Source organism: Apodemus sylvaticus, chromosome 4 (assembly GCF_947179515.1).
Source record: "Apodemus sylvaticus chromosome 4, mApoSyl1.1, whole genome shotgun sequence".
NCBI classification, from domain to species: Eukaryota; Metazoa; Chordata; class Mammalia; order Rodentia; family Muridae; genus Apodemus; species Apodemus sylvaticus.
In genome coordinates this window covers 20,575,550-20,596,589 of record NC_067475.1, presented here as the reverse complement: position 1 = coordinate 20,596,589, position 21,040 = coordinate 20,575,550, and the positions used below count along the sequence as shown (strand labels likewise).

Sequence of the window (21,040 nt, the reverse complement as noted above, 5' to 3'; positions counted from 1 at the left end):
GTCTGTTATAGGTTTTCCCATATAGAGAACTACCAGTTTGCCTAGATTGGTCCTAATTCACTATGGGAAATAACTGAGGGTGAAGGAGACAATTAGCTTTGTAACATTTTGTCTCGCTGAAAACAAGTTCAAACGAAAGCACTTCACCATCTACACTGATGCATTTCAAGCTGTCTCCCAACTGGGCATTAACAGAAATATTATAGATATGATCTTTCTGTAATTTATTCTCTGTAGAGAATCCAATGTGGCTTTTTCATGTTTCAAGCACATTGATTTTATTTTGTCTGTGATAAAATTCAAAGTTCTTTGTGGACCAGTAGGCCACCCTGGTTTGCTGCGACTTGTATCTGTAAGGATGGTCCACGTAGCCTTGCTATATTACATATTATAATGATAGTGGTGATGGTGATGGTGGCAACAACGACAATAATGATGCTTTGCAATAAGTTTCATGTATATCAGGCTATTCATGGAGTTGCTATGTAGCTGATGATAACTGTGAACTTCGGATCATGCTGCTTCTGCCTCCCAAGTAGAGATGACAAGTGTACATCACCATTCTTGATGCTGCACACATTCAGTACTGGGGATCAACCCCAAGGCTTTGCACAGACAAGCCTTCCACAACTGAGCTGCAGTCGCCAGAATGTTTGATGTTTAATGGATGCTTTCAATATTAAAAATGATCTCGTCTATCATATCATTCATGTACTTATATCCTGCTAGGTGTTTGCCAGAACGGGAGTCCCAGGGCAGCAGGAACGCTCTACCATACTGCATTAGAACTCAGAATATTTTAGAATTCAAAAGCACTAACTGAATGAGTGATTGAGTGAATGAATGAGTGAATTATATTTTTCTTTTTTATTAGATATTTTATTATTTACATTTCAAATGCCATCCCCTTTTCTGGTTTCCCCTCCAGAGCTACCCCATTCTATTCCCCCTCTCCCTGCTTCTAAGAGGGTGCTTCCCCACCCACCCACCCATTCCCACCTCCCCACCCTGGCATTCCCCTACAATGGGACATCAAGCCTTCACAGGACCAAGGACTTCTCCTTCCATTGATGCCCAACAAGGCCATCCTCTGCTACATATGTGTCTAGAGCCATGGGTCTCTCCATGTGTATTCTTTGGTTGGTGGTTTAGTCCCTGGGAGTTCTAGGGGGGGGGGTATGTTGGTTGATATTGTTGTTCTTCCTATGGGTTACAAACCCCTTCAGCTCCTTCAATCCTTTCTCTAACTCCTCCATTAGAGACCCTGCTCTCTTTGCCAAGAGTTAAAGTCTCAGAATCATCCCATACCACACAAATTTAGTTATTAAATGGTCTAGATATAAATAAATATGGGACATTAGAAAATGAAATAAAAACTATATATAGTCCTATTATTCTTTGTGTTGCCTGTCAAGAATAGGAGTCTCACTGAGAAGTTGGAACAGAGGCATCAGGAGAAACCAAGAACTGCTTTATGGAAGATGCACATCAGAGCCTGTCATTTGTCTCTGGACTCCAACTTTCCTGCCATGAGATTTGGAGTTCTTGCTTATTCAGGCAGGCCCCCATAAGTGCTGACCGACATTTTTCAGATCAGCATCAGATCATCTCCAAGGTTCTATTTAACACCCATATCCTTGAAAAATATTTCTCAACATTCCTCTGAGTAGCATCCTCACTTCCAAGAGAAGGGTTTTACCCTTGGCGTTCATCCCACAATAGTAAACTTGGTTTGCCCTAAGTCCTTGGGTTTCTGAAGCCTCTATTTGTCCCAATTGTCCTTTTATTGAGTTCACAGACTGCAAATGGAAAAAGGCTATTACCAGACAGAGATGTTTAAAAATGAAAGTCAAACTAATACATGGAGTCCGACAACTGGGATAAGGAATATAATATTTATAAAACCGAGTAGGAGGTTGCAATCATTGCTTTAAAATAAAGCATTAAATATTAATTCAGAGCAAACCTATCTGTGCTCTGGCAAACCTCGCTTTCATTAAAGTAGCATTGTGTGTTTTTCTGGAATTAACTCCAAAATAGGCAAATAGCTGGTGAGTCGAAAGTGTTCTGCTGGCTGCAGAGGAGCTACCTGCAGCATTAGAGTAGCCCTTACCATTACAGTCTTCCAGACCTTCACTTTGAACTAATTAATTGTGATTCTTATGGTTCCTCTCTAGTTCTTGCCCTTGAGTATTTCTAGGAATGTTTAATTCACGTACTCATGTTCATCTTCATTTGATTAATCCAAACGGTGCTACATTATTTGATTAATTCATATGCTGCAGAATATTAAGTCTTAGTGTGCACTGGGTACCAGTTATAAGTTGGACTTAGATTTCTTTCCACAGCTCTTTCATTTCAAGTCTTTCTGTCCTCATTTTTCCCTGATTTATGCCCATTGTCCATGTCGCGTTGGCACTTTTAGTATTATGTTGCTATCCTCATTGTTTCCTACTCAGAATGCGCTCAAGAGAAAGAAACCTTACAGTGAGTGCTTCTTCTGCATCTACAATGCAATGGGTTATTATTTATTATCTGGCCAATGAGTATCATTCCTCTTTAACACTATAATTAATAACCCTATAATCCTTAGTTCTATTGATTTTCAAATGATTTAAAAAAAAAAAACACCCAAGTGTCATTGTATTGACAGTCTGCTCAGTCCTCGGGCCATCTCCACTGGACAAGCAACAACCAAAATTCCAAAAGTGAGCCTGAGACAGAGGAGAGACGATCACTACTCAGCTGGGCAAATGGGTGCTTAACCTTTGACCAGTGATGACAGGACTGCTCTAGCTCCACGAGGCCAAAAGGAAGCAGTTATGATTAGATAAAAAAAGAAAAAGAAAACTGATCTGAGCCTTCTGAGCCTGTCCTGGGAATTGAAGCATATGGTGGGGAAGAGGGAAAAAAAGATTTTCCTTATGCTAATGACCCTCGATGTCTGAAATAAATTAGATCCATTAGAGTTTATGCTCAATAAAAGAAAGACTTTAAGCACTCCAAAGTTAGTGACTCGAGACCAGTTTTTGCTCTGAAATTCAATCTGCCTACTTATTAATTCTTAGTGAGACTCCAGAGCAAACAGGGGGCACAAAAATCATAATTCTATAGTGAACCAGAATTTTAAAGGACTGTGGGGTTTCTTTTTCTTTTTTCTTTTAATTAGACAATTTTTTCATGCATCCTTCTTTGTTTTCATTCATTAATTTGATTTTGTTCCCATTTCTGTTTCATTGTTTTGTTTTTTGTTTTTTCTTTTTTCTTTTCAAGGATTCATTTACCCCATTTCAACTGAGCACAGGACCCAGAATGAATATGGATTTTCTTGTAAGTTTGATGTTTGGGTTTTATGTTGGGAAATAATCCTTTAACATTATTGCCCCCACTCGAGTTTGCCTTTCTTTGCCTCACAGATGTGCACACGGGAAATAGGAGCCTAATATATTCTAACATGAAAAAGCAAATTAGATTTTCGATGCTGAAGAGAAGAAAGGGTCATTTCAAGTCGCTGCCAGCTTTAAAAGCTATCAGTCTACCATGGAGAGCATGCATCCCCATCACTGAGAAAACATATCACGAAATTGGCTGGTATACGAAGAGGGCAGGGTTCAAATACTAAAAAGGAGCAGTTGAAAAAATGCAGATCTGTTGAGCTATAATCATGAATGAGTATAAAGCACTAAGGATTAGATGTACTATTCTGACCAGAGTTACGAATTCCTCTGCAGGATCTCTAATGAAAGCCCACAGCTGAGTAGAAGCAGCATTTTGACAGCAGTGTTCGCATCCTGAAGAGTGTTGGGATGCTGAAGAGCTGCTGTCCATCAATGCTGACTGGACTGATGGGAAAGTTGAAATACTGGGAAAGGTGATGTTTTTTAAAGAAGGCATTTTCCAGGCATAGATTTATATAAACTGCCAATGTAATTAAAGCCTGGGACACAAGAGTGTGAATAATTACTGAGAACCCCTGGCAGATAAAGCGATGAGTTATTTCCACATGGAAACCATGCTGCTTTGTGTCTTAGGAGAAAAGAATGGTTTCTCAATTTTTATATTTTTTAAAGATTTATTTATTTATTTATTATATTTAAGTATACTGTACCTGTCTTCAGACACCCCAGAAGAGGGTGTCAGATCTCATTAAAGATGGTTGTAAGCCACCATGTGGTTACTAGGATTTGAACTCAGAACCTTCGGAAGAGCAGTCAGGGCTCTTACTCTCTGAGCCACCTCTCCAGCCCGGTTTCTCAAATTTTAGATCACAAAAACTTATAGAATTAAAAATCTTCGCCCCTGCCTCTCAAAAATGTATATGTATATAAATCGGCCATGACCATGACATTTGGAGTTGTTCTAGACTACTGGAAGCATCAATTTCACTGTCTCTTTTACAGCAAGGAAGCTGCAGCTCTGTTTAATTTGCTCAATATTTTTGATGGGTCTAAAATCAAAGACCTAACCATGTCAAACTGAGGCAACAAAACTTTCATTTTTTTATCTGTTTTAATAATCAGCTTCTGTCACCTTCTCCAGTTCAACCCAAACATGTTTCATACCACCAAAGCAACAGGCACCATTTATAAAAATTCTCTCTCTCTCTCTTCTCTCTCTCTCTCTCTCTCTCTCTCTCTCTCTCTCTCTCTCTCTCTCTCTCTCTCTCTCCTTCCCTCCCTCCTCCCTTTATCTCTCTCCCTTCCTCCCTCCCTCCCTCCCCCCTCTCTCTCTCTCACTACTTTTTAGGGGACCAGAAATAGTCCCCTATGGATGGCACCTTGTGCTGGTCAATACTTACCTGCCTCCTGGAGTAGTATGGCTTTTCTGATCACTGACCAAGACCTTTATCTTGTCCAGCAAATCCCAGACATGCTATAGTTTATTCCCACAATGAGAATCTTAGACAGGAAGCTCTACTGAGGACCTACAGGAAACTCAAGATGGGAGATAATATTGTATCTGTACCAGAAGCTGGAACTCACATTAGCTTCCGCCCTGGACCTGGCCTTCCGAAAGCATGCCTTTCTAACCCGCCATGCTGGCTCCTCACGCTTGATTTGCTGTTTGCACAGCTCCCATCAATTCTCACACTGATTGAAGGGGAAGAGAGAGAGTATAGAGGAAGTAATTTTATGACTTGAAATGATACTTCTCCCCCCTCAAAAAAATCTTGGTTCAATCCACATACAGATTAAATTCATAACAAATGTTTCTAACAGTGTTTATGGCTTTCTTTTTGAACTATCAATGAATTAAAAAACACTTCCAAACTTTGTTACCTGAAAGGAGTAGTACTAAAGTTTTTATTTCCTGTGGTTTGGAATGGGTTGGGTGCCAGTTTCTTTAAATGCCTGGCCATAAATAGTCTGTTATGCTGCCCAATTATAAGATAGATTAGCGGGTGGATTGATACAGAGAAAGAAAAAGAAATCAGAGATAATTTTCCACCAAGAAGCCACAGTCACTTTATATAGCTTTTGAAATAGACTTGAAATTAACCCATAAAAAATGGCAATAAATGTCTGAAAAAAATTACCACAATATGTATGCATTCTACGGGAAGTTTGTAGAAGCAGTTGGTCGGATGTTTGCCATCTCTCTCTCCAGCTGCTCCTGACTCAGACGATGTCGCTCTTTATGTTGGGATTGTGATAGCAGTAACCGTTTGCCTGGCCATCACTGTTGTGGTGGCTCTGTTTGTGTACCGGAAGAACCACCGTGACTTTGAGTCTGACATCATTGACTCCTCAGCACTCAATGGAGGCTTTCAACCTGTGAACATCAAGGCTGCCAGACAAGGTCAGTGGGTTTCTGCACTAGGAGATCTCCATGGGAGTGGGCAGTGTGTCCCCATACCTACGAGCTCGGTGGCATATCCAGGTGAGCCGGAATATAAGCTGAGCGAAAAGCAGAGATGTTGGCTTCATTCATTATAGGAATGAAATCGTTCTATACGATCAGTCAGAGTTATTGAGAGGTGCAGATCATTTCTGGGTTGCTTTTCTGATAAGTACCTCTGTCCTACTTTTTAACTTCTATTTGAAAGAATAAGTACATTGATTCATTGATTTTTCTGGTCCCTGTTTTCCTTCTTATAATGCTTTTAATGCAATGTGATTTACAGATGAATCCAAATTCAGCAAATGCAAGCAAAGCCATTACAAAATAGTGAGTCAGGAGCTCATACCGTTCTTTCTACTCTGTTGAAATAGCCAAATACCTTAAATGTCATGATTAGACCCCAAGGCAAACTATAGGTGCCAAGATAACTATTGATGGCTCATGACAAGAAGGATACTGACACTAGGCTTGTCCTGTGTTCCGGAGCCTTTGATCTGTCCACCTGCACTATTAGTAGAGCAGCTTTGCTTTGCATTAAAGCTGTGAAGTAGTTTCTGCTAATCTAGCTTGGTCAGAATGGAAAATGCAAACGGAATTCCTTTTCCTTTTTGCCTCAGATCTCCTGGCTGTCCCCCCGGATCTCACCTCAGCTGCAGCCATGTACAGGGGACCTGTGTATGCTCTGCATGATGTCTCGGACAAAATTCCAATGACCAATTCTCCAATTCTGGACCCACTGCCCAACTTGAAAATCAAAGTGTACAACAGCTCAGGTGCTGTCACTCCCCAGGATGACCTGACTGAGTTCTCATCCAAGCTGTCACCACAGATGACCCAATCCTTGCTAGAGAATGAGGCCCTTAACCTGAAGAACCAGAGTCTCGCCAGACAGACTGACCCATCCTGCACAGCATTCGGCACCTTCAACTCCCTCGGGGGTCACCTCATCATTCCAAATTCAGGTAATTCCTGAAAGTTTAAATGACAAAGATGCAGCTTGGAGTCATATTGGAGTCTCTATAATCTTATCTCCCTTTGCTCATATTGAATCTGAAATGTTATGTAGTCTACCTCAAAGTGCCGTTCAGTATATCTCAAGCATTACTTCCCATCAAATCTGCAAAACATTTTAATCCCATCCAACTAGCTCTGAATTTAGTTGCTCCAGAAAGAACTTCCTGCTGAGATGTAGTTCAGGATTGGCACCAACTACCTTAAAGGCATATAACACAACCCTCGGTGTATTTCCTGTACTCCAAAATAACTAGTTAGAAAATGCAGTCAGTTGGTTCAGTCCAATGTTCTCCAGGAAGTTATATTTCAGAAAACTGTTTTATAAATGATTAGAAATATAATAGATATAAAATCTTCATTTATTAATTATCTAGTTTATCATCCAACCAGAGAGTATCTAAAGTATTTATTCTAGTCTGTGCTATATTGATCTACAATTTCAGTTTTATCCAATGTCCATTTGTGGTTTTATTTGTTTTTAAGTTTATTTTGTAGTTTAGAAATATCTAAAGAATGAAAAGCACAGTGGTCTTCCATAAAGAATTTAAGTTAGAGGCTGCCAGTGTTAAAAGTTGAAGTTTATTTTTAGCAGTACTGATGGACTTACAGTCATAGGTTGTAACACAGCTAATGTTTAATTTCACAGTACAGCCTGACTATTTTGGACAAGTCTGGAAGTATTATTCAGTAAAATAACAAAAATAACTTCACCAACCTATTGTGTTAATGTCATGTAAATTTATGTATTATACACACAGGCACACACACAAACACATACAAGCACACACACACACACAAAATTCTATAAACAAAAATTTCCACCATGCTTTTGAAATGAGGGTTTCCAGGTGGTCTTGACACCAACTCCACTGTCACAGTACTGTCCGAGACCAAACTTTCATACCCATAGTCCTTCTCATGGGCACACTTAGCAACAAATGAGAGGTGCCGCGGCCTGCTGAAGCTAAGTAAGACATTGTTGCTGATTTCCTAGAATTGTAAGTTGTGTATAATAAATCATTCTTATCTCTAACTCTGCTGTGAAATAACACTGATGCTCACCAGATATTTTTAGTTTTCTGATATGGCTGAGGTTAGCATTCCCCTGACTTTGGATTTCATGGGGAATTTTTTTTTTTAATCAAAAACAATGCATCTTTGCAGCTGTTTAAAAATTTAATAGCAGTTTTTGGTTTCCCTCAATTTACGAGGAAAACAACAGTGGAACCATCTGTCGATTCCTTAAATAAAACACGAACTTTCAAAATGACATCACTCTCTTAAGTAATTCCATAACAGTTCAAAGGGAGCTGCTGAAGAATTCAAGGCCAGTGGGAAGAGAGGGCAGCTACAGACCTTTACATGTCTTTAGGGAGAATGTAAAGACCAGTGCTACACAGGCACAAAATCTCAGTCCTTTCTGCATGCTGCAAAGGCATTCTAGAAGTTTCCTTTTGCTTCATATGTCTGACACAGTACTTTTCTCTTTTTGCTATTCAGGAGTAAGCTTGCTGATTCCCGCTGGGGCCATTCCTCAGGGGAGAGTCTATGAAATGTATGTGACTGTACACAGGAAAGAAAATATGAGGTAAATATGTTTTTTCTGATATTTTTTTTCCTTACCAGTGTCTAACTTGGAGAATTGTACACTAGAAACCTTAGAGTGATATACATTTGACTCTAGACCTATAAAAAAATTGTCAAATTTTACTTCTTCTCTTTGAAGCTTCTGGTTCTACATATCCTATCGAATTCTAGCAATATTTTCTGAGTATCTATGAGTAAGCAACACATGATCCTTTAGCAGAAAAAGTATGGCCAAAAACATAATTCGTAGATTATCCAAAGATATGTGTAAATTTACAAAGATACTCTCGCTTCTTGTGACCTAGGTCAAGAATCTCACCACTGTAAAAACAAAAAGACACACCTCCACATGCTCCTCCCACCTCAGCCTAGCACAGCCCCTGACTTGCTCCTCCCACCTAGCCTAGCACAGTCCCTGACATGCCCCCCCCCCCCACCTCAACCTAGGACAGCCCCCGACATGCCCCTCCCACCTCAACCTAGGACAGCCCCTGACATGCCCCTCCCACCTCAGCCTGGCACAGCCCTGACATGCCCCTCCCACATCAAACTAGCACAGTCCCTGACTTGCCCCTCCCACCTCAACCTAGCACAGCTCCGGACATGCCCCTCCCACCTCAGCCTGGCACACATCCTTTGTAATTCTTCTCTTTGTAATTCTCTGGCTAAAGAGTCATCAAACTTCTTATGCTTAGCCTTTATAATTTGGACCTTACAAGATGAGCTTAAAGTTGCTTAAAACTAGACTGAATCTAAATTTTCTATTTAAAATGTGTCATCTTCATCAATATGAGCTATTTTAAGTAAAAATAATCACAGGTGAGATGATCAAAATTCAATTTTCAGTTTAACTTCTGACAGCAAAGATGGACTTCTTTATTACTTACATAAACTCTCTCTCTCTCTCTCTCTCTCTCTCTCTCTCTCTCTCTCTCTCGTGTGTGTGGGGGGGTGTGTGTGTGTGTGTGTGTTTGTGCTGCATCTTTGTTTATCTGTCTCTTTCTGTTTGTCTGTATCTCTGTTTCTCTCTGCCATGCTATCTTTGTCTGTCTCTGAGTGTGTGTGTGTGTGTGTGTATGTGTGTGTGTGTGTGTATGTAGCTGTGTACTAGAAACTTGGATGGTTATTGCTTTCAAAACCACATTGAGATCTTAAAACAAAAGATATTTTCGAAATGGAGATGCTCATTGTGTAAGGACCACCACTGGCCCCAAGGAAAACATCCTCAGGTCTGGCTGTGAGCAGAGTCAGAGTGACAAACACAGACCAGGTGACTCATGCGTAGTCACTTCCTACCCTCATGCTCATCCTCAGGAAGTCTGCTCTTTTTGGTCCCCGACTTTGGTGGCCTAAAAGCTCTTTTGTTATGCACCCAGGTGGAGATGCAGGTATTTATAACAGTATGACCCAGAACATTTTCCCCTCTGGTAGTGTTCTTCCATCTACACAGACAACAGCGAGACCAAGACACTTAAAAAAAAAAAAGACAAGGAATACTTGGGCATTATTCATGTCTTTAATTCAAACTATAGAAAATCAGTGTGTGTGTGTGTGTGTGTGTGTGTACATATACATACACATATATATGTTGTTTCATTCCTTCACCATTAACTCACTTTAGACTAGTTCTATAGACAATTTTACCAATAAAAGGATGCTAAAGAACCCCAATGTCCTATATGCCATAGCTAACAAACCCAGTCGGTTTCAAATGGTTCTTCCTCATTATTTACATCTCAATTCTACTATCATCCTTGTTAAACACCTCTTTACCTTTGATTTTTTAAGATTTTCTTGTACTCTGGCTTATGTATCCTTATACATATTCCTTCTTTAGTTCAAACATACTCAATGGACACTCATTATATATTACCCATGTTTCAGATACAAGCCATGTGCCTAGTTTATCCCTTCAAGTTTAGCTTCCTTTCAACATAAACAAGCACGAGAGTGCTTTCCATGTGCCCACTTCCCAGCCTCGTGGCCTATGTACTCATCTGTAAGACGTCTGGCCAGCTAAGAAATTCTTTTTGCTCTGTTATAGTTTCCACCTATTATTCCCCTGCCTTCAACCCTGGAACACTCCTCTCTGGCCTCTCTGCAGCCCAACTCAGACCTTCAGGAAGGCTCACTGTTCCCTCTTCCAGCATGCCACACCACCAGACACCACATCTCTCTTTAAAAAGAAGTGTCCCGTATCATTAAGTTGTTCATAAACGTCCTCTGGCTCCCTATAGATTATAAATAGAGTCCTATGTGCTTTCACATTTGGGAATTTTGAATTGATGGATCCTTTTGGGTGGCTGATTGAAGAAATTGCAAGGCCAGTACAGGATACAGAAAAAAGGGGGGGGCAGGGACTTGACTTTCAGATCTCAATCTATTGTGTCCACAAGAATTGATAAGGGATAATGTTTTGGTCTCAATGAGATATTTAAGAATTCATTCTAGAAACAAGAAAAAGGGGTCACATTTCTATACAAGCCAGAGAAATTGTATTCATGGGGAAATTGAGACTTTGTAATTTTTTCCAGAGCTCTAAAAAGTTGGAAAGAAAGAAATGCTTGTAAATCCAGGCCTTGTAGTTCTTCATCTCCTTTGGTCAGACATGATTTGTCCCATCTCTGGCTCATTTAGGTCAGGCATCTGCCAGCCTGTGCTTTGTGTAGAGAACATTCAGTAATGATAAGGCCCCATTTGTCACATTCACTAGGCCACATGTAATTAAGTTCACGCCTCCCTTCAGACAACTCACATCAGCAGATGACCAGCTGGGTGCCATCCAGCTGGAAACACACCCAGTTCTGGATGCCATGAAAGGAATCAGCGAGAAAGAAATAAAATAAAATAACGTTTCCCGGTTCTGCTGCAAATGGCACGTCAAGTGGCACGCATCTGGTCGCGTTGCCCTGGCTTCTCTGACATGTATTACATAAAGACTGTTAAGGTCTTCACTGAGCAGTGGCAAATGCAGCCAGGAAGTGAGAAAATGAGAAGGTGGAGGCGGGGTCTATGGAGTGGTGTACACAGGAGCAATGTCACCTTGGAAAACAGAAGAGTTCTGGGGTCAGATGTGCTCGGCTTATATTTAGCTCTCCTTGATCACTGAGTAAGATGTGTTGCTGAGACTTGATTCCCCAGAAATGTGTTCCCTCACCTTTAAAGTGGGATTCATCATGAGGTATATAGAGTCTCACTAACATAGAAACACATGTAAGACCCTGCAGAATTAAATCAGTGATAGTTTGTATTAATACTCATTCTGAAGTACATGTTTGTGCTTTTACAGGGAAAATACATTGTTGTTGTTATAGAATGCTAATGTTGTGAGGTCCTCTCATGTATCTGAGAGGTCATCTTGTGTTCTAGCTTTCATTAATATTCTCTGATGTGCATTTTCTTTTAGGGTGTATGCATTCATCCATGGGAGTTAAAAGTAGACTTTAGGTTTCTTCCTCAATGTCTCTATATGGTTTTTTTTTTCTGTGACAGAATCTCTTACTGACACAGGTACTAGTCAGTCTGTCAAACTGACTTGCTGGCAAGCCCTTGGGACCATTCTGTCACTATCATCCCATTGCTAAGATTATGTATATGTGATATAGTAGTTTTATGTGCATGCTCAATATCAAATTAAGGTCCCTATGCTTTTGTTGCAATCACTTTACACCCTGAGCCATGCCCCCCCCACCATATTTTTTGAGATCTTAAGCTTTCTTCACAAACACAACTTTCTTGATGTGAATCAAATTCAGTAGAGTAACTTCATAAATTTTATTTAAAGCCAAAGGCTTTGGAATCTTAAGGAAGAGATCTTTGACCTTATCAATATTCTATTTTCTTCCCTCTATCCAAAATGTACAATCACTTCTCTGACTAGGATACCGTGAAAGGATGGAAAGGAAATTTATGGGAGAGTGGCAGAGGGCACCCCATGCTGTGGCAGCACCCCAATACAGTTTGAGCTTCAGCTGTAGAGGATAGCAGCTGGGTGAATTCAGAGGGCCATGAACACTGCATGTCATTGTAGCAAACAGTACCAGCCAGTTCATACTTCTGGTAAAACACTTGGTGGGCAGCGGCTGTTCACCTTGGCTTAGGACAAGACAAAACAAAATAAAATCAATCAGTCTCAGGGGTCGTTAATCATTTTTCTGTGTATAAAAAGTAATTATTCTTTCTACAAATGGTTTGTATTTACTTGTGTTGAATATTTTTATTACCCCTAGTGCAGAGTAACATTCACAGGTCCTTAAGTTTCTATAGATATTTAGATAGATAGATAGATGGATAGATAGATAGATAGATACATAGATACATAGATACATAGATACATAGATACATAGATACATAGACAGATACATAGATACATTGATACATTGATACATAGATACATAGATACATAGAGAGATGTATTATAGAAATACATGATATATATAATATATTCTGATATATGTACTGATATATATTATATATGTATACTAATATATGTTGTATGTCAGTGTGTGTATATATTTATACTATTATATATTGAAATATATTAGTATTAGTAAATAAATTAGTAAATATATTTATGGTTATAAATTAAATACATATAGTTATATATAAAGTCAGATGAGCAGGAGGATTATAAAGTAGTAGCATAATGAAGCACATTTCCTGGGGATATATAATAAATTGGTTATTTCATAGCTTCCAGAGGAAAAGGTAGCCAGGTGCAGTAGCACATGTCTGAAACTCTAACACTCAGAACACTGAGAGAGGACGTTTTAGAATTTAAGTCCAGTACTAATAACAGACAGATTTTGTTGCAAAAGAATGAAAGAAGGAAAAGGAGGGAAAAGAAAGTCTTCCCTAATTCTTAAGATCCACATGAACAATACGACTGGAAGGAGAACATTTCTCTTCTCTCTGCTTCCTCATAAAAAACACGTTTTGAGTCATTAAGATCCTAAGATAAAATGACAATGGCAACGAGTTTAAAGACTCTCTGTGTTAATGATCCTCAAGGGAAGCAAATTGTAGGGACCCAAAGTATACACCGAGTAAAATAATTCCACAAGGGTAAACCCCGGAGCGTATTCCTTAGCCGTTCTAACTTCATCTGAAGATAGACTCCACCTGTCTGGGAAAATGGAAGCATGCCATTCAGAGTGACTTTTTATTTATTTTTCCCTCTATTGAGCTTTTGATAAGAAGTGAGTTAGACATTTCCTGTCATGAACACAGAATGCAAATACTTCTAGTCGCCAGTTATATGGGAAGACATGTGCTTTAAAAGACACCTGAGCCTGGGGTGAGATTATTATCCTATGGGACCTGACAGAAAGACATGCATTTACAGAAAGCACCTTATGTCCAGCCAGAGGTAGATGGAGGCAGATCCTGTGCAAAATGTCCCTAAGCTCATGGCCAGTAAACCTGGATTCACCAGTGAGAAAGAAGTGAAATGATTTCCGTATGAGATCTCTTGATGCTAATAGTTATCCCAGCATCCCTTGGAAGTGTGTTAGTGTCTCAGGTTCCCTCCTCTGGAAAGGGGTCCCATGATTACCTTGCTTTGCAGGAATTCATGAGCAGTTAATCCAGCTACATATGAGAGTTGTCCATAACGCCCTTTGGATGGTCTTCTCACTGGTAATGGCCAGCAGGAGCTGGAAGCAATTCTCTCTGAAAACCAGCTTCTTTTCCTTATGTACTTTGCCCAAAGGGCACAAGGACCTGTCCAGCTATTAACCTGGTTTTATCCTTGTTAAGTTTTTATTTGGTTGTTTTTTATACACTTTAAACATTCTGAGTTTCTACTTAGTTGCTGCTTCTGTACATAAGTTTTATACTGTGATCATTTCCTTGTCATCTGCAATTAATCTCTACAGACTGTTTGCTTAAGTAACTCAGATAGCTCATGGGGCATCCAAAAGCTCATAGGACATACAAAATCATAAGTGAGGTTTACATGTAATTTCAACTATTTGCCTCTATGCACTATGAATAACCTCCCTTTATGTAAACAAAGGCTCTGTGACTTTAGACACTTCTGACCTTTGGTTTAATATAATTAACTTTTACCTAAGTCTCTCATTTCATATACAGTAGAAACTGCTTCCCTTAGAAGTGAATGAAAATCTTACTTCTTTTTCATTCCATTACATATTCTACCATCATCTTCCTCACTTCCCTATTCATCACATTTCCACGCCTCACTGAGTTAATAAATTCTTTTGACACTCATTTGACATTCACTTGCCCCTCCCCCCACCATCCTCCACTTGGTTTCCCTCCTCCGAGAGTACAGCCCACCACTACTGCATGCCAAGGGTGTTCTCAGACAGTGCCCAGCTGACGATTTTCCAAGCCAGCAGTGGGATTTCATTTCTCCCTTATGTTCACTGGCAGTGATAGGAAGCCCCTCCTTCCCTTCTCCAAGTACACATTGCTGACACCAGCCTGAGAGACAGACCTCAACTCTCTGCTAGGGCCACCTGACATGGATCCACGTGAGGCCATTCCCTGTAAAATTGATTGCTTATCTCTCAAGGTACACTTGTAACTGAAAGGTAGGGTAAGGCCTCAGGAAAGCACCAGCACTGCAGGGTTATTCCTCTCCTAGTAGGAAAAGTGATATTAGGCAACAATAAAGTCACTGCCAAAGGCATACAGTGTAATATTAATCATGACAAAATGAAAGCAAAGCTTCACTGATGTGATATGAGGATGGGGGGAGACTAGACAAAGGGAAGAAGACAAAATGTGTTAAGATAAAATGAAAACCAAGGTGGTAGAGGGATAATATTGAAGTCTCAAGCTATTGCCATAAACCAATGCCAAATAGATGTACAACCCTCAGGTGCCTAGAAAACTGCAGATTTAATAAAGAAAACGTGTTATGCAGGATATTAAAGGACTGGACATAAGCAACACTTGTTTGAGGTTTCCATGTGAAAGAATAAGACAGAAGGGAGAGACTGAAGTTAGTGAGATCCTGGTACAACTTCAGGAGAAGGAGGGAGCAGTGAGGGTCAAGAATCTTAAGGCAATAGAGACCAAACTGTAAGCTTTAGGGATGATGATTAACTGGAAACTGTGAAGGTTTTCATGTCTGGCCCCACATATGAGCTCTCAGGTTAGCTGTCTTGTCACGTCAGTACTGATAATGGCACAAATTTTCAGTCCAAAAGTGCATCAGTCACAATACTGTATGTTCTAGATCATAATCAGTTTTGTGTTAGTTTTCTGAGCTGAAGCTCAGGAATATTTTGAAGAGTATCAGGTGATATCTATATAGTTTCAGTTAAGTACCACCATATATGGAGAAACTGAGCCTTTCTTAATGAGTGACAGCCCTACCTCTCTTTCCCTGTAGATGTAGACATCTTTATGTACCAAGGAAACAGCAGACAAGCTTCCTTGAAGACCACTAAGAACATCAATTATCACAATCTATAAAGAATTATCTTCTAACAATGTTAAAAATAATCATAGTTGCCATCCTTCAGTCAACTCTGTTCATTGGTCAGCATTAGATAAGAGTAGGGCATAGACACTAACGTCTAGATGATGTGATAAATAATACATAAACTATAGGTAATACAAAGAGACAAATCAATTTCATGTAGCCACTGCAATTATGGAAGAATCTGAGATGTCCGTTTAAATGTCCACATGAATAAGACAGGAGGATGTCACTAAGATGTGCATTTTAATGGGGTTATATTTGGTTGAGCTAAATGTCTTGGAGGTATTGATGTCCGATGAGAGAAATGCTTGAAGTGGTGACCGCGCGAAGGTCTTAGCCCTTTCTTATTCTTGTGTTACAGTCTTGGCAGGGATTATTATAATGACCACGAAAATGGTAGACATATCCAATTCATGAAGGTCAAAAGAATGTGGAAGATAAATAATATCTGGAGGAATGACATAGCATTAAGTACTGTATACTAAATTTACTAAAGTAAATTTATAAATATGTTGAGGTTCGAAAGGTGTCTAACAAACACAAAACTCTACAGGCTTGGTGTAGCCTAAGAAGACTTACGCTAGGAATATCTGAGGGCTCAGTTTTAACAAACTATTTAGCTTCCAGTGGCTCTCACTGGCTACTTTATAAAGGAGATGTTTAATAATGATATTGCCATCCTCCCCTATTAACTAGAGCCTGGTATAGAATATTTGTGTTATTGATTGAGAATAATCCAATACAATGATTTTGTGATGAGACTGTATCTTCATATTCTAAGTTAAAGAAAATAGCCATCCTTATGTGCTATACCCTTAAATTTCAGATTGATTTTAGGATTCTCAATTTAATGAGACACCAAGTTACTGACAACTGCCTCATGAACAGGAAGGAAACACAAGGAGAGAGGTAGAATCCTTGCTTGCCAGATGATATTGGAAAAAAATGACGGTGATTTGTAATGGAGAAGATATCAAAATAATCTCTCGAAATACATCATATAAAGTGGCCTAGTTCGCAGGTCAAGGATATATGGAAAGAAATGACTAGAAGACAGATCATGTTCATTTTAGTTAATAATAATAAATGATAATGAATGGTGCTCTGGTAACCATGATCTATAACTTTGCATGTGTCTAAAACACTTACCACATGTCAGCTGTGTTATCCTGAACCCCTTGTTCTAGGAAGGGACAAAGTTTGAAGACCCTCCTAAAATTTCCTGGGCCTGTGATTTTAGTTGCCATGTTTTTTCCAGCAGCCAGTGTGAGAACTGTTGAGAAGCATGCCTTTAGTCTAATTACAAAATACCACAAAATACCTCAAGAATTTTGCAATGACTGCCTCACATATTAATTAGCAGATTGGATTAATTAATCAACTTACTTTTGTTTGTTATACACATGAAAGATATTGACAGAGTTTAGGAGAGAGAGGGGGAGAGAGAGAGAGGAAAAAGAGACAGAGACAGAGAGAGAGAGAGAGAGAGAGAGAGAGAGAGAGAGAGAAGGAACACGGAAGGAAAGAAGGAAGGATAATTTGCATCTTTGAGTCCCTTATGGCCAGATTTTTTGTGTGTGAAATACATAAGTGATGTGATCTCTTTTTAACTTGCTGCAGAAATGCCATTCTATATTCTTTCTGCTCACATATGAAAGAATGAATCTGCTATACTCGCCTGAATTATGCCTGAAAGTCACTTCGACTAAGTTTAGCTCTAGGGTGTCCTCATTCTGAAGTGAGTTTTTTGAAGTATTTTTCAAGTTAGGCCCTGAAAACACAAAAGTATTAAACCACTGTGAGACCAGTGGTGAGCGTTATCAGAAAAGCTGGTTATGTAACATCATAAGGATTCTGTTCTGTCTCATTCCATCCTGAAAGTATCAGAGCAGGAATTCAGAGGAAGCTACCCAAGGCAGCCCTGTGTCTGAGGATGGTGATCAAAGAGATGCTGGCAAATGTTCCACTGTCAGAAAAACCTCCTGTCTTACAAGATGAAAGCCTGTCTATACAGAACATGGCTTCCATTTATATCTGTCTTACCACCCAGTACCTACCCTGCTCAAGTGTTTTGAGGAAGTGATTTGAACTGTTTGTCCAACTTTAGATCTTGGAGATGACACAGTGCATTCATACCATGGAAATGTCACAAGTATGGTCCTCTGCTCTCCATGCAGGCCCTCCATGGAAGACTCTCAGACGCTACTGACCCCTGTGGTAAGCTGTGGGCCTCCTGGAGCTCTGTTGACCCGCCCTGTCATCCTCACACTGCATCACTGTGCAGACCCCAGCACTGAGGACTGGAAGATCCAGCTCAAAAACCAGGCTGTGCAGGGACAGTGGGAGGTGAGTGGAATGTCTGTGGGAGAAACATGGTACCCATTGTCCATCACTGATACAAGGAGGGGAGACCTTTATTTTTAAATCAAAGAAGGACAGCCTTTAGCTCACACTCAAAATGAGAGACAGAAGACTAGTAATTACTTCCTTATCTTCTGACTGATGTACACCAGAAAAGGGATGTTCACAATCAGCTCACAGAATAAAGGATACTCTGAAGTCTCTGGTAACCCACTAGGAGTATAGGCACCCCATGTTGGGAGAGAAGGAAAGGAGGGATCATCAGAACTTACATCAGAACTCTTCACTTAGCATCTGTCTCTCAAGAATATCTTTATCAAATACATATGTAAATGATAGTATAAATATATATGAATTAAAAATTACATATGCAAAATGTGAAGTTACAATATAATCACATGGTATTTTTAGCCAAAAAAAAATTTACAAAGATATGCATGAAAGTTTAAAGCTATAATATTTTAGGAAAACTGACTTAGCAGCAAAGCACAATATTCTGGGATTAACTACATTTTTTCCCTTTCTATGAACATTAGCTACATTTGGCCATATGAAGGAATTATTCTTTATTAGAGTACCTCAAATCTAGGATTGAGATTGGAGTTATACTTTAACTGTAATCTATAAATAGATTTAGACAGGCCTAACTCCTAACTTTAACGTCATTTAAGCTTTAAATATATCTATAGGCATATATATATATATATATATATATATATATATACATACACATACATGCATGCATGCATACATACATACATACATACATACAAACATACATAATACACATACACAGAGTCAACAACCATCAAAACAAGCAAAAATATCTAAAGCTCTATCATAAATGTTTGCAAGATACTGTGCTAAGTGCTCTTTCAATTTCTGTGGCTAAATAATGATCTCATTGACATAGGGGTGAACTCAAGAGTCTAGGAAATTACAATGATAAGCTTGGGCCGTGGTGTCCATTGTCAGTCATAGACTTCCTGAACAATACCCACTCAGGTCCTTCTGTCTCCAGTGTTATGAGACCTAGAATAACCTTAGAGTCCCTGATCTGCTTCTCTCATCGATGTAAGATTCCTTTATATTCACTTCAAATTATGATTTCATTGATTTTGTTAAAATATGGCTCATTCTATGTCAGCTGATATGATAAGGCCTAAGCAATAAACTATTACCTGAGGTAGTAGTGAGCTATCACCTACTACATTCATATCTTTATCCAGACCTGGAGACTAAATTTCATTCACTAACATTTTAATAGTCGGCAGTCACCATGAGTTAGAGTCACCTGGAAGAAAGCATTGTAGAACTGACTCACTCTCTGTGCTGACAAAATGACCTAATTCAGAGACTGAGTTGTGTTCATGCATGTGTTTTATCTTCCACAATCATTCTCAATCCTAATTACTTAAAGGTTGGGAGACTAGATAAAATTCAGGATTTGTACTTGGTAAACCAAGAGTAAACCATGGCTCTGAGGGCCTTGTACCTGCCATCTTATTGGCTGACCTCAGAGGGAACTAGACTCTTAACCCAGCCTCATGCTCTGTGTACCCAGTCTCTAGTATGTCTTATCCCCTACTACCCTGCCTACTGGAAACAGGTGAAATGTTGACTCTTGGAAAAATGACCTCCCTCTTTGTTAGTATATAAGTTAAACCATTTAGTTATATGCCAATAAGTCAAAATATGACTGAATTAGCAACTATTATTTTACAAAAATCATCACTTACATTAATTCTATACTAAATATTTTTGCATCTAAAATAATGAACTATTTAATGGACTACATACAAAAAATATGAGACAGGCATGTAAAAGGTCATGCATACCTGCTACAGAACGCCTTGGGGAGTTTCTGAGAGCTGAGATTATTTAGGAGAAAGTATACTATTCTGATGAAGTTACTGTAGTATAAATTTTGCAAGAGAAAGTACAGTGGTACAATATAATGTCTTAATTCCTCTATTTTTAAATATGGCTTGTTGGGGAAAGGTTGACAGTCTATGGTGGTACCTTATACTTAAAGATTAAATAAGACATTTAAAGATTAAAACACCAAATCCTCAGAAGCAGTTAATGAACTCAGGTATACTATACTAAAAGGGATAATTTATTATTATCTTTTGTCTTTTCATGTAGATTCCAGGATACTTATGTCAATAATTGCATCCATGTATAGGCAGGAATAGAAAGAGCTGACGCTAGAGAATAAAAATAGGTACCCCAAAGTTTGTGAAAGATGAACTAGAACTCAGAGACATATTTCTGTTTTATCTGCCACCATCCATGGTGGCTGGCTCATGTCCTCGTTGGCATAACCATGTTCCCTTCCCCCTCATTCCCAGGATGTGGTGGTGGTTGGGGAGGAAAACTTCACAACCCCCTGTTACATTCAGCTGGATGCAGAGGCTTGCCATATCCTCACAGAGAATCTCAGTACGTACGCCCTGGTTGGGCAGTCCACTACCAAAGCAGCTGCCAAGCGTCTGAAACTAGCGATCTTTGGGCCCCTCTGCTGCTCTTCCCTGGAGTACAGCATCAGAGTCTACTGCCTGGATGACACACAGGATGCCCTGAAGGTAAGCATTTCCCACTCAACCAACCCTCTTCACCCTTAACTGGAAGCTAAGGATTGGAGTGACCTTAAACACCTGGTGGTGGCTCTGGGCATGTGTGCAAACACACGCATTGGGTCCCAGAGGAAGCAGTTACACAAATAGATATATCTCAGAGGCCATGCTGATAAATAAGATGTTTTCTTTGTGTTAATTC

At 39.4% G+C, this 21,040-nt stretch overlaps 1 protein-coding gene across 1 annotated transcript in view; it reads left to right on the top strand.

Annotated features, from left to right (window-relative positions):
- Unc5c (unc-5 netrin receptor C) overlaps positions 1–21,040 on the top strand; it is a 197,347-nt gene that overhangs the window by 150,723 nt on the left and 25,584 nt on the right. The window contains exons 8-13 of the mRNA XM_052178827.1: positions 3,274–3,330; positions 5,608–5,799; positions 6,459–6,803; positions 8,356–8,443; positions 18,076–18,244; positions 20,614–20,847. Coding sequence (XP_052034787.1) covers positions 3,274–3,330; positions 5,608–5,799; positions 6,459–6,803; positions 8,356–8,443; positions 18,076–18,244; positions 20,614–20,847 — 1,085 coding nt within the window. The remainder of the gene's footprint in view (positions 1–3,273; positions 3,331–5,607; positions 5,800–6,458; positions 6,804–8,355; positions 8,444–18,075; positions 18,245–20,613; positions 20,848–21,040) is intronic.